This window comes from Corvus hawaiiensis, chromosome 4 (genome assembly GCF_020740725.1).
Source record: "Corvus hawaiiensis isolate bCorHaw1 chromosome 4, bCorHaw1.pri.cur, whole genome shotgun sequence".
NCBI lineage: Eukaryota > Metazoa > Chordata > Aves > Passeriformes > Corvidae > Corvus > Corvus hawaiiensis.
In genome coordinates, this window is record NC_063216.1 from 30,199,355 (window position 1) to 30,216,949 (window position 17,595).

Consider the following 17,595-nt stretch of genomic DNA (forward strand, 5'->3'; position numbering starts at 1 on the left):
TGTTCCCTCAGCCGGGTTAGCTCTGAGAACAGGGCCACCGTGGCTGTTCCAGTTATTTAATACTTTGCACTCCAACCACTCCTGATACATTTGCTTGATTGCTGCTTGGATAGGCAGCAGCTGTTGTCAGGAATAAAATCTTTGTTACTGGCAGGAAAATCCAGGAAATTTTGTTTGAAGTTTAGAAGGTAAGAGGCTGTGGGCACTGGCTTACACTCTGTATAGAGCTGCCATTAAGGTCAAGGTTTTCCTTTCAGTTTTAAAATTTAATTTTTAAAAAGTATTTTAAAATATTAATTTAAAAATACCTGTTTTCTAGGTATTTCATGTGGGGCTGTACTAGTATTTGATAGCAAACCAGCACTGCATCTGAAGAACACAGCCAAAATAACCACAATCACACATCTTTGTTACAATCCCCTTCTGTTACAAGACCTCTTCTGTACTGCACTGATACAGACTGTTACACAAACAGCAAACTGTGTGGTTTATCATTTGGATGCCATCAAGAAGCATGCAGACGGCTGAACGGAACAGAATGAGCCAGACATTTTAGGCAGTGCTACATAATCCTCACCACTATCCCCTCTGAAGCTCCAGAGGAACCCAGCCATGAAGTCTACTTCTTAGTCTACTGCTTTTTTCCCCTTCTTTCCCTTTTGAAAGTAGTATCAAGGCAGTCAGGGAAAGACTTTTTCCCACATTAAAACTCTTGTTGGCCATCTTCTTCAACAGCAGACATCAGACATTTCATACGTGCACACTTAGATGAGCAAGGGCTGAACAAAACCTGTGCTGACAGAACATTTTCATTCACCTCGTCCAAGCTGTGTCAAGCCTTAGGAGCATGGTTTTAAATACTGTGGTACCTACAGAAGAAAAATTTTCCCAAACTTAAATAGGAGTATTGTCTGTGGCCAGTTTGAGCAAAGGGCAGTGGCCACCACTACTTCCAGTAGCAGCACCTGGCACAAACAGCTTGGACAATTCCTCACACTGCACTTCCCACGTGGGACCAGAGTGAAGATGATGACTTCTGGTCAGCAGCATTGGCTGGGCAGCTGTGTGGGCACACGCAGTCAAACAGGAAAATGTGTTGTATTTCTTTTTATTGTAATAGAAAAAAACCCACAAGTAAATCAAAACATCACTTTCTGCCTAAAGACATTATTAACAGTTTTTAAATGGCACGGGGGAACCTCAGCAATACAAGACAGAATAGTAAGTGTGGGCAAAAGGGTTCTGTTCCCCTGTCAGGAACAGAAGTTCAGTTTCCCTGCCCCTTTGTCCATCAGCTGGCTGAAGTTTGTCACCTATATACACTTACACTTCTCACTCTAGTTTATTTTCGGCAGAGTGGAACATTGAGGGCACAGTCCTGCAATTTACACATAACCATCTTTGGAGAAACAGGTTTCCTAAGAGTCCTACAGGGTACAGGGGTCTCATTACCCAGTAAGACCAAGCAAAGAGGGTTCCCTCTTCCAGTTCTTTTGCCACAAAACACAAGAGTAGGTCCCGAGCCCAGGAGACCCCCAGGAGCTCCTTGACTATTGCAAACAATGTATGGCTGACTGAAATTTTACCCAGTGACCTTAAAGAAGGAGCATTATCTCTGCAAAGGGGCTGCTCAGGAGGGGAAAAGGCAGATTGCAAAATGCATGGGGTGAATGTCTTCCTTTTCTTTCTTGCCCCCTGAGAAGATGCAAAAAGTCCTGAAGTAGGCAGCCAAGCAGAAACTAAGCTCAGGACATCTGAAGTGGTGGACATACAGGGCATATCCTCATTGTGTAACATATCCCCATTGTGTGTGGGGCAGAAACCATGGCACCAGTGCTTCCATCACAGGCAGTTGTGCCTGAAGTGATAGTTTGCTGAAAGGCAAGCAAGCACAGCTGTGCTGCTTGCAGTACCAAATGAGCACAGCAAGATGCTGGGCTGCACTGTGTCAGCTCGAGTGTACCTGCTCAACTGAGGAAGCTCCAAGATCTCTAACATGATCTACAGCATTTTGTGGCACAGTCATGAAAGGCTGGTTACTCTTCACAAACATGTAGGGGAAAAGACTGGAGATAATACATACACTAAACAGGAAAACTAAGCTACGGCTTAGCAAAACCAAACACCAATCCTTCCTCCAGGAGCATCAAAAGGCATTCGTAACTGACCTTCATAGATCGTTTTCTGCAAACAGGACATTTTGAGGGGGAAAGATTGAAAGCTTTTGTATAGAGCCATCTGTACTAACTGCTACAGTTATCTCCGAGTCCAGTCCATCAAATGAAATACTTAAGGAGAAGTTGATGGCACGAGCAGAGAATGACAAGGAAAAGAACCATCTGGGCTGCAGGGGCCACTGCTGTGCACTGAGAGCAAGTAAGCACAAAACCGCAGAATGGCCTGACAATCCCCTATTTCCATCCGTGCACTGGCTCCACAAGGTGCAGGGCAACAGAGTATTTGACAGTGACAAAATGGCAGTTTTCCTCTATTCCAACCCTTCAAAAATACAAACCGTTATAGTCCACACAGAGCAACAGTGTGAGAAATGTATCCATCTGCATTATTCTGGGAGAAAGAACCCAGCAGAGGAAAGACATCTCCTTTAGGTACGTACGAAGCTTACAGTGCAGGAAGTTTGAGATGCAGGACTGAACTTGCAGGAATACTTTTCACAACAAAGCACAGGACAAAGGGCTGTACATTTGCATAGATGCTTTTTTGGCAGCATCTGGGATGTGCAATCCCCATTTATGGAGCATCAGCAATATTCTGGGGTTTTGTCTGATGTCTTTCTTATATTCCTTCCTAAATGTAACTGCTACAAAACTGTTCAGGAAAGTAGTGTATATACATGCATGAAAAGAAAACATTGTGCCTATTTTTTCATTCCCCTGTTCTTTCCCACTGCAAGTAATTGCAAAGCCCTAGAAATCTTAAACTAGAAGATGCAGTATTGATACAATCAAAGGTTAACCTAAGGACAGGACTGCTTCTGCCATGTACCCCAAGAAACTCAGTTGTTCCATAGAAAAGCTTAATTTTACTCCTCCTCGTTTTCTTTACATTTGGGGAGACCTAGCACTTATTTCTCTTAAGGAGAGCCCTGATGTGCTTGACTGCTTTGGAAAGGGCAGCACTATAAATGAAAGTTGGAACTCCTACTGGGTCTGCAATTGGATATTGAAGGCAGGATTGGTCCAACTGGTATTATCATGCAGTTGCCATGCTCCTCCTGCCTTACTGTACTGTAACTCTGGCTTTGCACGGGAAAAAAAAAAACCCAAGAAAACACAGTTCTTATGCAAAGGTGAAGAGTTAACAAGATTCTGTCTATCTGCTGATAAGCTTGTATGTGAGAAATGGAAATATTTCACTTCATTTTACTTTCACCTGAAATTTGTCTCTACCACTTCTGCTCATGAGATTCTGTTCTTTCAGCTGGTTCTTTCCCATAACTCTTGGATCTGGCATTACAAGGCTCTTGGTAACCTTCAGCTCCAGGCTCCCTCCCACCACAGCAAGTCCCACTGAATTTCAGCTTCTGAGTGTGACACTGACACATGGTTCAGTTTCATCACCTTTGCTATACACCTGTGCCACTGCAAGTATTCTAATCAGATGAGTTCAGCTCTTCCCTGAGCAAATGTCAGTGAAATACACAGACTAATCCTGGGACACCTTCACTTCCTAGGCTACCAATACTTGCTCTGCTTTTTTTGCTACAGACTTTAGCAAATACCCCCATAATAGAGGCAGTGACAAGAGAAAGAGATGCAAGTCTGCAAGGGATGGCCAGGACATCCCCTTATTTACTTCAAGTTGTGTAATGGGCCGTTGAATCCTCATGGAATGAATTTCCACTTACCAGCACAGGAGTTATGTAGAAAGTGTCAGCCTACTTGGACAAGACAGCCTTTATAAATTAGTATAATACTATTAGAAATTATGGCAATGTTTTTGGTAGCATTGTCTTACATGCACCCTGATAAATCCTCTCCCCAGGAAATTTTAAAACTTGTCTTGTAACTTCTTTAGAGTTAATTCTCATGAGAAATTATAAAATAGAAATCTGGTAGATTCATGTTTAAAAACAAGAGGCCTGGTGAGGCTGGGCACACTGGGTCACTCCTGTTAGCTCTGTCCATTATGTCTGCTGAAGGTATTTCCTCCGGGTGGCTGGATCTGGATGGAGTCCAGGAGGGGCCTTAAAGCTTGTCCAAAAGGTCTGAGAAGGTAAAGAAATAAACATCTCAAATAGTTTACTTGGTCAACAACTCCCATTTACCACTGAAGTGCACTCCCTTCCTAGAGTGCAATCAAACCAACATTCTAGAAGCAAATTTGAAGACTTCCACTACAAAGTAAAGCAAACTAATTTAACCTATTAGTTTACTGTTCAATAACTAAGAAACTTAAACATGATTTTAGATAAGCTAGTTCTGAGTCCTAACATGCCTAGACTGCTAATGTAATACTGTCTGAAACTAGCTCTCAGTGATTCATTCTACTTAAGTGTGCAAACAAAATCCCTGTTATGCAACTGCAGTATTCCATTAAGAACATCAATATTGAGGCCTGCCAGAAGAATAGCCTCTAGCTTACTTAAAAGACAATGGTTCAACACTCACAGAATAATTTCTGTTGCAATCTGTAGCACCTGGTTTGTCTTTCAGTAAAACTCACTGTTACAGACTTTATCGAATTTTGAGAGATCTGAAGTGCTAGGATTCCAGGGTAGAAGACACACGTCTCACAAATAATGTGCTGTACCACTGTTATGAGAAGTAAGACCTAAATGATGGAGCTCACGTCATCCTACTGGGATCCTCACTAGCTGAGAGTTAAAAAAAAAATCATTTGAATTACCAGGCAGGAATTCTTAATTTCCTTTTTTTTTCATATCGTCTTTTTCTACCCAATCCTAGCTTTAAAACTGCAGCATTGATTTTAAAATTGTATCTCCCCTGCCTCTTCACAAGTAAACTGACACCTCTGCTGCAATTATGGTGCTTAGGGAAGTGATTTGTAACAGACACTGGTTGTTCAAGAGGGAAAAAAAAAAGCCCTTGCACTGTTTCCTAAAACTTTCCAAGCCTGTCTGGTCACATATAAGAGACCATCACAAAATAACCTGTTTAAGTTAAAGGCAGAAGAACAACCTTCTCCTGTCTTCTCCGGAACACCAGCGCCAGTTAGCACTTGTCATACAGTGTTGCAAGTGCTGATGTAAAGAAAATTGCATCCTCTCCTTAATCTTATGCTGGTTCTCAGACAGATCCATCAGAAAGTAGTACTGCTGGCTCTGTCAAATGTTTAAACATTAGCATGAAGCAGCTACAGAGAGGAGGGGCATTCATACTCACGTGGCAAGGACTTCAGATGGAAGGTCAGTGATGTACGAAGGGATTTTTTTTCCTGTCAGAAACTGTGCCACTTCATTACTGAAGGTGTTGCAGTTATGTTCAAAGAGGTTATAAGACTCTCCTCTGTGCCACAGAAAAGAAATTGAAACGTAAAAACACAGATTCAGCCATAGATCTTATGAGCAGAAAAACTTACACCGTTAGTGAAGAACATCTCCTTTTATTAGCACTTCCTCCCCCTACCCCAAAGAATTCTGAGGCAAAGGTAAAATACAGACATCAATTCATCCTCAAATTCAATTGAATCAGGGTGGAAAATGACACCTCTCCACATCCCTGACTTTAGTACAACCATTTTTGGGAGAATGAGTGAGGTCATGTTTCTTCAGTTAAAACCACAGCAGCAGTAATGAGAAATCACAGGAATTATTGACACTGGAAGATACCCAGAACACTAAATGTTATGGTTTCCTATTCTTGTGAGAAGTAGAGTAGACTTACAGTCAAGACCTTGCTTCTGCTCATGTGAAAGTTGGCAGCTTTACTACAGTGACTACCTATGACTCACAGGGCAAACTGCTATTTACTGAGAAATTTCATTTTCCCTGGTGATTCTCTCAAAAGCATTTCAGGCATTACTCGATTTTACAACAAACAGTGTGAAAGACTTCCCAGAAGAATGCTTTCCCAGCCTAGCTTGAGGCTGGCACACCAGAGGGTTGCCTAGAAGGTAGCTCCTTGTGTATTGGTGCATCAGTTCCAGTCCACATTGGAAGAGCACCAAATGACAGAGTAAGCAGACAGAAGCTCTGTGAGCTGGATTGGTTTCATAATACCTTCCTCCATTCTGCACCTTTTTGGTATACAGGTTTTCCAGTACAAGCTGTTACTTACCGGAACATAGATTCCCCCAAAGAGGAAAGGTATTCCAGAAAAATTTCTTCAGTGACTTCAGTGTTCCCCAGATCAACAACTGTGTCTGGAGGGCCAAGAAGTGTCCCTCCCTGTAAAAATGAACAGCCAGAAGACAATGTCAAATGATCAGGCTGAATTCTTTTGGAGGACTCTGCTGAAGAAAGCTATCATGGTTTGTCCAGGCACAAAAGAAGGAACGTTTGGTATGTTTGTCTAGCAAAAAGCCCTGCTGGCCTCCTTTGTTCTGCACTCAAGAGAATGAGAAGGAACATGCAACTTCCTTCTCAGCTGGTAAATTTGGCTCTTTGGGCTGAAAGCTCTAAGCTATGGTAAAATTCTGCTTTAGAAGCCTGTTTGTTTTACCTCTGTAAGAACAGAAAGGTCTGAAAAAACATCATGGTTTGGGGTTTTTTTTCACTCTTAAAAAGTCTGCATGTAAAACTTAATGATACAGAATTGGACAAGGTGTCACTCTGGCAAAGCAGTTGCAAAACGTGTTCCAGATAGAGAGACTCTACCAGAAGAAGCAACCCCCAACTTGTATTGAGTTGGGCTTAAACCCACTGTCCATGCTCCCTTACCCTCAGTACCCTGGGAAACCATGACAAGCAGCTGGCCTTAGCATCTGTCTGAATTTAGAAGTCTTTTGCTGCTTTTCTAAAAGACAGTAACACAAGCAATTCTGATCAGGTAACCCTATAAAAAAATTATCAGAATATTAAGTTTAGCTTACAGGTGCACAGCTGGAAATTCCTCCACTGCCATAGAAGAATTCATCCTTATGGACTATTATGGAGGTGTGCCTGCCACAGAGAACAAAAAAAAAGTTGAAATAAAGGAAAAAAGTAAATACCCTAGCACATAAATCACAGATAAATTTATGAGCTCAAGGACATAATGAAGGGAATAACTGAAAGAAAAGGTCAATGTGTTTCTGTGAGTGGGAACAGGATCTGCTGGGACATGAATGGATATGGAAGCAATGATTACCAAGCCTACTGTAATTCTGCAAGCAGTTAGGAAAGAACAGGTTTAGCTAAGAGCCCAGGCATGAGCCTCTCTCAGCTAACGGGCTGAGGGTGAGGTCAGCCCTCAGAGACAGAACTAGCCCTGCTACCACACTGACAGAGACTTCTCAGTGGCTGAGAAGCTGGTCAGACAACCACTGGAGATGCATCAATAGAGGGGAAAATGGATGGACGAGGGTTAAGGGGTTTTCTTGCCTCTAAAAAAAACCCAAACAAGCCCTCTTCATGTGATATCAAAATTCTTGGTATGAATTATAGCAAAGTGAGGGATATTTTGTAACTGAATGTAGATACTGCTCTTGTATGCCAGGAGACTTGATCCTGTAATACCTTCTTCCCACCTACTCTTCTACTCTCATGTTTAGTCATGCCTGGAATTATAAGACAAAGTGCTTGGGACAAGGACACTATCTTACCCATGAAAAAGTGCACAGGTGCACAAAACCCCAACAACTACTAATAACACTCTTTTCCATGGGGTCCACTGAACTTTGAACAGAGTGGTTTAACTGGCACCTGACTGTACATCATCTTACTGCCAATCTGTATTCAGGAACAAAAAGTGCCTTGGTCTCTCTTCCACAACAAAATGTTCTTAAGATCTGAAGCATATATAATTGCATATTGAAAATACTTCCTACACCTGTGTTTTACCAATGCTATTCAATTTAAATCTAGTCACTTACCAGATGCCATCCAGCTGTTTCCCTGTATGCAGAGAAAAGAAGAGTTATTAGCAATGTATTTTCTAGATTTCAGCCTACTTTCTGTCAATCACTTAGGAACCATGCTTATTATTTCACCATGACAGCAACACCAAAGATTTAATCCAGAGCTGCTTCTAAAAACTCCAGAATGTCTCTCAAAAACTACTTCATCCACAGTACTGTTGTACTTCTTCCCTCCTGGCAGGCAGAGGTGGCAATGCCATCCTATCCTGCTAGTGCTTACCTTCCTTAGGTGTTTTTCTACAGACCAAGAAAGAAAACATTTTTCTAAAATTAGAGTTTTCAATCAGGAGCAGAAGAGTTGAATTTGACAGATTCCATAACTGCAGGCAGCTGGCCAGCAGAGTGTATTCAGTTCTCTTTTTCAGTAACTGATGAGAGGTCTGACTTGAACATATGACCAGTGGTGGTAGCCTCTATAATCTAATCCATGGTTTCCTCCTTTCCCTCCCTCTTCCTGCCCTTAAAAATTAGTCTAAGTAAGGACTGATGTAGAAAAGTACACGGTTGAAATTTATACAAGTTATAAAACTGTGTGTTTTGCAGAACACAGCAGAGAAGACTTGCTTCAGGCACCACTACACTGATAATGTAATTGTGTCTTAGAGAAAAGGTCCCTTTTAAAATGTGTTTCCAGTTCCCTAGAAGCAGGAGACCTAAATCTCTCTGTTGTTCATGGTAGGATCTCAGGATTAAACCTCTTTCTAAAAGGTTAGCAGCTTTTACTGCTCTAGGCTCAATTATTTTATCTATCATAACCTAAAGGCTTGGTCCCTGGTACCCTCCCTTTGGAAGCTTGTAGGCAGCCAGTGCATGCTGTGAGAGATGTGCTATAACTTTATTTCATGAACAAGGTACACAACCCCCAAACAGCAGATTTACTACAGAAAAACTGTGTGCATACCAGCATTTGGTGTTCTCTTGAACCCAAGCAGTAGACTGAGTACTCCTCTGCCACAAGAAAAAACAATCGCTAACAGTTTTTTTCCACTCAAGTCTGAAGCAAAATAGGTACCTGCTTCAGATGAGGGTCACATAAGAGCAGAGGTGGGGAAAAGGCTGTTGTGACAACAGAGGTATCAGCTGAAGTGAGCACACATAGTTTTGAAGCAGGTGGACTGATCTGTCACTCCCGTGGATCACAGCCAGGCAGCAACCACATTCCCTGTCAACCCATCGCACAGAAACGTAGGCTTGGACAGGATGAAGGCCAAAATAGAGTGGCAGTAGTGACAGATGCAGAACAGTGTGTTGCAGTATCTTAGCAGCATCTGCTGGCCCTTTAGCATGTCCCACTGTTGTGCTTCTTGATCCTTTGGCCCTTGTTCCACACACTCCCCCATGAGAGGTTTCATCTCGCACTCTAAAGCTGCCAGGAGCCAGTGCCCTGCAGGCTCACCAGCAGTAGGGGTAGCAGGGTATTGTGCACTGACCTCTGGTTGGCTCTACCCTTTGGCTCTGCACAGTTAATGTTCTGTGTACCTATTAACAAATTATTACACGTGTGCTCACGACAAATAACTTTTTCACTAGAAACTTGAACTTTATCCTTCAGAGCAGAGAAACAAACCATTTCAAAGACAGCACATATTAGAATTGCACCTATTTTTTACATGCTAAATTGAAAGAGAACATCTTAATATTTACTTTCACACACACCTGCAGCAAAAATAACAAAAGGCTTTCCAGAGAGCTGCCACTTTGTACCTAGATTCTGTACGCAGGTGAAAGAGTTACAGCAGACCTTGACAATGTCACAGGTGCTGCCAGGACCTGCTCGTGCACCTACAACACCTACTTGAAAAGATCATTGCAGCTGAGGCTACACATTGGGCTGCTCTAGCAAGGTTGAAGCCAGCAGCTCAAAGGAGGTGACTGTCTCCCTGTTTGACACTTGTGAGACCACTTTGGGAATGCTGTGTCCACTTTTGGACCCCCACAGTCCAAAAGGCACTGACATACCAGGCTAGAGCACTTACTGAAGAGGAGCTGAGAAAACTGGTCTGTTCATCCTCAAGAAGAGAAGGCCAAGAGTCCATATTCCTGTCTACAAGTACCCAACAGGTATGGATGAAAGGGGACCCTTGCTCTACTCAGATATGCACAGGGAAAGGCAACAGGTGCTAGCTGGAAAATGGGAAATTCACAATTCAGTAGGAAGCAGGGAAATAATTTATCATGAAGGTGGTCAAACACTGGGGCAGGAGTCCAGAAAGCATATGAGATTTCAATCCTTGAAGATACTCAGAACTCTGCTGCCCAGGGTCCTGAAGAATCTGCTCTTGTGGGCTCTACCTTGAGCAGGACCTCCAGAGGTCCCTTTTCACCGAAGTAATTGTTGGATTGTATGAACAAAACCCAAGCAGAATTCAGGAACTGGACTTTGCTTTGGACTGCAGTCCAATCTTTACTGCTACACATGAAGTCTCTAGCAGTCCAAAGGCAGCAACTGCCAAGGCAATAACAGAACAGCTTTTGGCAAGTGAAGCTGCCTATCTTCACAAGGCAGGTCTGTCTGAGGCTGCTCAGCTCAGGCAGTTTGTGCCAACACCAATTTGAAAATCTTAATGAAGCTGCAGACCCACTATTTTTCCTTGGCTCCCGTAAGTCATTAACCAAGCTGGCACTGTGGAAAACACAAACCAGATCTGCAGCACTGCTGACAATAAGGCATCTGTGGTAGCTCTCCAGCCTGCTGCAGACAAAATAAAGTCCCTTTCTTCCACTGGTGGACTGTGCTTGGTCAGAGGCAGTGCAAGTGTCTCCAATGACAACACTGCTGGGGAATCCCATGCCTGAGAAACCTGCTGTTATTGACCACATATGGATCACCCAGAGACATCCAAGACTGAGAACTTTTGGTAAGCTGCTGCAGTACCCCAGGCTTCACAGCTGGCTGTTGTAATTTCAACTCAAAATGAGCCACAGAGGGACAAATCAGTGGCCACCAGTTTCTGAGGAACTCAGGCAGCTCCCTTTCCTGCTGCTCAGCAAGAATCTCAGTGTTGCTTCTCTGTCATGTAAGAGGTTATGTACAGACCTTAATGGACACAATCAGCTTCCTCCTGAAGTTTTGCCTCTCATGGGGATCCTCCTCTATGACTCTTTTTGCCCTTTCTCCCACTCAGACACTGCACAGAACAGGTGACAGCTCACCACCACTGCCACTCCTGATAAGCTCAGGTAGAGCAATCAGGGCAGCCTGCACTAAGTTATGTCTTGCCTTCTGCTCGACATTGCCCACTATACACAAAATACGTTGCCCAGAGCCTCTGAAGGCTTGATACACTCAACAGCCCCAACAGCATGACCAAGCAAGGCTACAGGCTACAGCATTACTGTGAGTGCTAAGGCATAAGCTGCATCCAGGCCTTGAAGCAACACTTTCCAATAAAGCTGCTTCTGGCCGCACTGTCCAGCTTAAAATCCAGAAGCTCAAGCTTGCCATGAATCTCTCCAAATAATCCTACAGTGCAGTGGAGCTCACATCCCATAGACAATTGAGTGGACTGGAAAAAGGGATTGCAAACACTATCCAGGATACTGGCAGATACCATCATGTTTCATGTTCTTCCACTCCTTGCCACAACACTCCAGACTCCTGTGGTCATTGCAATGTGGGTAGAACTGTGTGCTGGTACTGCCACTAAAACCAAGCCATTTTAGTCATTACCTGAGGCTGTCTATTACTATAGAGAGAAGTCTGATTCTCCACTAATTTCCATTGGAGCTGCAAAAGCCTTTGCAGCCTTAAACTGCGGGCATTACCCTTCACTCGGTACCTACAGTAAAGCTAATCCAAAGGATGCACATGCTCATAATGCAGAACAGGAATGTCCTGATGAGATGATGCTGTTTTGGGCACTTACTGTATCTGAAGGGAGGGCATCAAGAGAATGGATCCAGGCTCTTCTCAGTGGTGCCAAGAAACAGGACAAGAGGCAATGGGCAGAAACTGATGCACAGGAAGAGCCATCTGGACATGAGAAGAAGTTCTTTACTGTACAGGTGATGACACACTGGAACAGACTGCCCAGAGCAGTTGTGGAGTTTCTCTCACTGGAGATATTCAAGAACCATCTGGACACAATCCTGTGCAATGTGCTCTAGGATGACTCTGCTTGAGCAGAGAGATTGGACCAGATAACACACTGTGGTCCCTTCAAACTTTACCTTTTCTGTGATTCTGTTATCCAGGTAAAACAGGGAAACAGTAAGATGCTAATGAGTTTAAATATTTCAAGGGTCAGGGGGCTGTTGAACAGGAAAGGTGGGTGCAAATTTTAGATGTTTACACTTAATCACACAACATTTCCTGGACGTGGCCAGGCTATCAGGTATCAGCTCTCCCACAGAAATTGCCTATGTGCCATCTCAGCCTGAAGTAAATGTGAAGCAAATCAGCTTAGTTTGATCTGCATCCATTCCAAGCTAATGCAAGTCAAGGTACCTTGTTTTTGTCTCAGACCGTAACCATAAACATGAAAAGCTATTGTGTTGTATTTGTGAGAGTTTAGGGTGATAGCCTGTCAGTCTTTGGAAACATGATCACTAAGTCTTTTGGGTGGTTTTTTGCTTCTTTTTTGTTTGGGGATGGTTTTGTTTGTTTATTTACTTTTTTATTTTTCCCTTGCTGATGATCTTCTGTGGCTCTTTCCTGAAAATACTCACTGGAACCTGGGGTAGACGCCAGTTCAGCATAAATCTGTGTGCTTAAGCATCTCAAAGATTCAACTTGTTTCAATAAGGCAGCGTATCATCTGGCACGTAAGCAAGTTTTTATATTTGCTATTTTATTTTCTTTATAACATTCGTAGCTCAAATGCTTTCATGGTGTTTACATGAGCCAGAAACCTATGAGAAAAATATAACATTCAAATACATTAAACAACTCCAGGACCCTCAGCTTAGTCACGGGAACATGGGGAACAAAGTAGTTAGATTAGTTTCTTGTAAAATCAATTCAGGAGACTGTAATTGTTTGGATACAGGGGTATTTTGAAAGAAGAAGCAAGCCCATATAATTTTAGAATACAATCAAACAGGATTACTTCCATACTTGGATTTATCTGGAAGGCCAAGCACAAGGGAGATTAGATGCTCACCAATCTTTTTTATCAGCAGAGTAATTTATTAATCTTGGGGGCCAAACAATGTTGATTATTCCTGTGCAGTTTAAATATCAAATCAAAGTGGCATTTGTACATTAACCAAATTATTATACTGAAGGGCAGAAGAGTTCTGAGACATGAGGGAAAGAACTGTCTATGCAGATGGGCACTTAGTTTAGCCCATTTGGAGTTTAGGCCATCCAACCCTCAGTGCAAAATCTACACCTGCTTTTGAGCTGTAAAGAAATAATAGGAAGCTCAGTATCTTTACCAATATATCTGTGCTCTGCAGTGGATGTGCAAGCCCCAGAAGACCATAAAAGACTCTTAAAAAAAAGTAGTGAACTGGTCTCCTGTGGAATCAAAAGTAATACAATTTGGTCAACCAGCATGTATATTTCTAGCAGTGCATTGCTTTGCATATTGTTGTAATTTCCTTAGGACAATCCATTAAGATTCCTGCCTTTTTTGAATTGAAAATTACTCTAATTAGGCAAGCACTGAGTCAAGCACTTTCTCCTATGTGCTACCCAGGGTACTCAACCAAAGCAAAAAAAAACCAAGTGGAGAGGGAGGAACCTGCTTCAATTCCCTTCTCCTTGAGATGCCTAGGGAGACCCAGATGTAGGCTAGATGGGGGGAGGGTAACACACGCGATTTTATTGAAATCCCTAGCAAATGCTGGGAGAAAAGCTGATAGAATATCATGCTGAAGCAATTCAAAACTGTTCAGAACAGATGGAGAAGAGGCAGTGAAATGTGCTGACCTGGGAAAATGGAATCAAGCAGAAGGCACCTCCTTTCAGTAGTTACCTTTCGCTCCAATTCCCTCTGGGCTGTTAAGTCCCTACAGCTGAATGCACCACTTAAAAATTTCAACCAAAACATACTGCCAGTCCCCTCAACGTTAATTTATACTGCGCTGAGCCAAAGCCGCTGTGGTTAACCAAGCTCCCAGCTCATTCTGAGAGTCACAAAAGCAATACCCTCAGTTACAGGACAGGAAACTTTGAGAGCTGCGAGACATTTTTCTTTAAGCCTATGATGCAATAGGATTTTAATCTTCCTAAAAGACTTCTCTGCCTTTGGACATCTATTTAGAAATCTGTGCTGCAAGCTGAACCATTCCCTCTTCCTCTTTACCCTCCACAGAATCAGGTGGATTATGTTTTCTGTCTCAACAACAGAAATCTTACTGCATTCAGGTTAACATTTCTAATTATTAGATCACGTAGCTGAACAGACAGATGTAGTCACAGACAGAGCGGGGGAGAGAGGACGAACAGTAGCTATTGAGAAGATGCATGTAGAGCAACATAAAAATTAAATGTGCTGCTTCTGATACCAAAGGCCAAATTGAACTACAATTTTTGGTTGTGTATACTTCAGAACAGAAATATTCCCTGAAAAATTACAGGAAACTTATGGAAAAGTAAGGAGAATAAAAGCAGTCTGGGTAGAAAAAGAGTAAACTTGCCAAGAAAAACAAAGATGTGCTCAAGGGACAAGGCTAAGTCACTCTAAAGCCTGCTATGAACTGTGCTAAACATCTCTCCCTTCCAGATTCATCATTCAACAACAACAGAGAGAACTGATGCTAAAAAAGTTAGTATAACATTTAGTAGTGAGAGCTGATCCTTGACGGCTTTGCTGACATAGACCACAGTACCTCTGAATCCTATTAGCACAACACAAGACACAGTGCAGCGATGCTCTCGCAGCGGTCAGTCCCATAAGACAGGATTAATCTCCCTCTGGCAAGAGGACCTGACCTGCTGTTTTCAAGCCTGACAGAAATTGATTTTAGCACAATCAATTGCAGTATTTATTTTTTTCTCTCTAAAATGTAACATGTATTTCAATATAGGCAGTGTTACAGAATTATCACTCAAAGCAAAAGCATTGTTTCAAACTTGGCATCAATGAAAAGAATACCCTAAGTAGAGATGCCAAATGTAAATCCTTTAAGAAATGCCTTCCTCTTTAATTCCTATGACTTTCCCATACGACCTACAGTTTATGAACATCACTAAAGAAAAAATTGCTGTTGACCATCTGAAAGTTGATATACAGAGAAATAGCAAGAGTTTTTTTGTTGTTCTTCAAGGAAAAAGAAGTCTATACATGAGGTAAGAAGAGTATTCTCTCAATCACTTGTCTCTTGGGGAGGTTTCCAAAATCACCTGGAACAGAGCTGAATGTCAATGCACAGAAGACACAGCTTGAAGGAAGAAAGAAAGAAAGAAAGATTTGTTTTATGGACAATCATGTCACTGGATCCATATAATCTCAAATATTCTGCAGTCTGCATTGTCACTGTGACCACGTGGGCCTAGTTGGCTGCATTCCACAAACACATCTGAACTCAGTTACCAGGCAGTACTAGTGAGCAGCACTTCCCCTACTACCCAGAAGTATTCAGGTTTGTAAGCTTTCCTTTTCCTTGCTCAGAGTCCCAGAAATTTACCACCAAACTATACCACAAGCACAAAGTTTTCAAGTTGTTGTTTGAATAGAATAGAAAGCACTAAAAACGAAGTCATGCACTACATGTTTTTATGTGGAAATTCAGAAAGCTACAAGATCCCAAGATTGACTTTGTAGGTATGAAGTGAGCTAAAAAGCCTTTGCTTTATCTATGTGAAGATTGGCATGGAGATAATTACAGTAACAACCTATCTATTAAAATCTTTGCTTGCACCAACACTTCGAAATAAGACTGGTTAAATTCTACTCAACTCGAACACAGGTTAATCATGCACCCATGTAATCTCAAGATTTATAACTCTTAGCACATGATAAAACATGGCTATTTCACCTAATAGGTGAAAAGTTACTTCCCTAAGGACTACAAAAGAAACAACTCTGACTACAAAAAAAGTTTTGAGGTTTTCTAGTGCAGGAAAAACACATCTCCCAAGGTTGTTGCTGCTGTCTGGCTAACAGAGCACAACACACACGATCTCTGTAATATTTTCTTCTCAACTTTGCAAACCTATCATCGACATGCATGAAACCTCAAGCTAAGAATTGTCTGAACTTTCATTTTAAGCCTGCAGGAAATCAGAGAATCTCCTCATAGGGCAGACGAACAAAGTGAATGCCAACAAACTGTAAAACAAGATTACACAGAGCCATCTGTTCAGACACTGAGCCCGTTGAGAAGTCTCATCTCACACAGACTGCTGGTCTGACACGGGCCAGAATCTACTCGTAACAGGTATAAAACACTCTCTTGTTGCATTCCTAATTCATGCTTCCAAAACTTTAAGCAAAACCTGTTCCCTTTCCATCCCAAGTTTCAGCTTCGGTTGGAAACGCACACAATCTCGACGAGACATACAGCAGACTCCTACAAACTCTCCGAAGGAGAGGGCGGATGGCTGGCTGCACATCACCAGCCCAGCCCGGCCTCGCCACAACATAGAGCCGTTCGAACTCAATAACCTCGTGAACAGCAGGCGCCTTTCTTCAGCTCAGCCTTCCTGCCACGGCGCCACAGCAGCCGGGGAGTCGGGAGCTGAGCTGTCCCTCGCTTCGGGGGGCACCGGGAGCTGAGCTGTCCCTCACTTCAGGGGGCACCGGGAGCTGAGCTATCCCTCGCTTCAGCGCCCAGGGAACGCTGTCAATCTGCCGTTAGTAAATACCACTCGCGCAGCGGCAACGGGCGGATGGGGGAGAAGAGGCTGGATCTAGAGCAGCTGGATCTGCCGCACTGACAAAGCTCGTCCCGAAGACAGCGGCGACAGGAATCCTGCAGCCAAACCCCGCCGTGTTCCCACGCACCGGGCCCCCGAACCAGCCCCGCACATCCCAAGCCGTGCTGCGCCCGCCGGACACCGCCGCCGCTCGGTGCGCCCGGAGGGAGCCTTCCCCGGCGGGCCGCTCCCTCGGGAGAACGATACCGGGTGGGGATCGCCACCCCCGGGGCAGGAGGCGGCGACTTCGGCCCCGTTTCCCGGCGCGGCAAAGCCGGGCCGCTGCGGTCGGTGGCGGAACGCGAGCCCCCAGGAGGCGGCGGCCGGGGCGGCGTCGGTGCCCCCGCCGTGCTCTTACCCAGCATGAGGGGGCTGAGGCGCCGGGCCATGCCCTTGGACAGGTCGTACACATACAGCTTCACGGGGTGCAGCGCCAGCGGCTCCTCCATGGGGGCGCGGGCGCGGCCGCCGGGCGGCAGCCGGAGCCCTTGCAGACAAGGTTGAACGGCCCTTCCCTCCGGGAAACGGAGGGGAGCTGGAGGAAAGGGCGGCCCCGGTGCCGGTCCCCAGCGCAGCGGCACCAACCGTGAGGTGACAGACGGGGCGGAAGGGGCGACGCTGCCCGGGCGCATGCGCGGTAGCCCCGCGCCTGCCGGGCCGCCCCGTCACTACGCGACAGCGCCAGGGGGCGGAGCTACAGCCGGGGGGCGGGGACGGACAAGTTCCCCGTCATTGGCTGAGGCTCGGAG

The 17,595-nt window shown here is 44.0% G+C and overlaps 1 protein-coding gene across 1 annotated transcript; it reads right to left on the minus strand.

Annotated features, from left to right (window-relative positions):
* Positions 1-1,092: 1,092 nt before the first annotated feature.
* DESI1 (desumoylating isopeptidase 1) lies at positions 1,093-17,505 on the minus strand. Its single transcript, XM_048302462.1, has 6 exons — positions 17,205-17,505; positions 7,996-8,017; positions 7,015-7,084; positions 6,261-6,370; positions 5,367-5,489; positions 1,093-4,228 (listed from the first exon to the last, which is right to left on the minus strand). Exons 1-6 carry the CDS (start codon positions 17,476-17,478, stop codon positions 4,135-4,137), a joined length of 693 nt encoding a protein of 230 aa, XP_048158419.1. The 5' UTR covers positions 17,479-17,505; the 3' UTR covers positions 1,093-4,134.
* Positions 17,506-17,595: the final 90 nt, after the last annotated feature.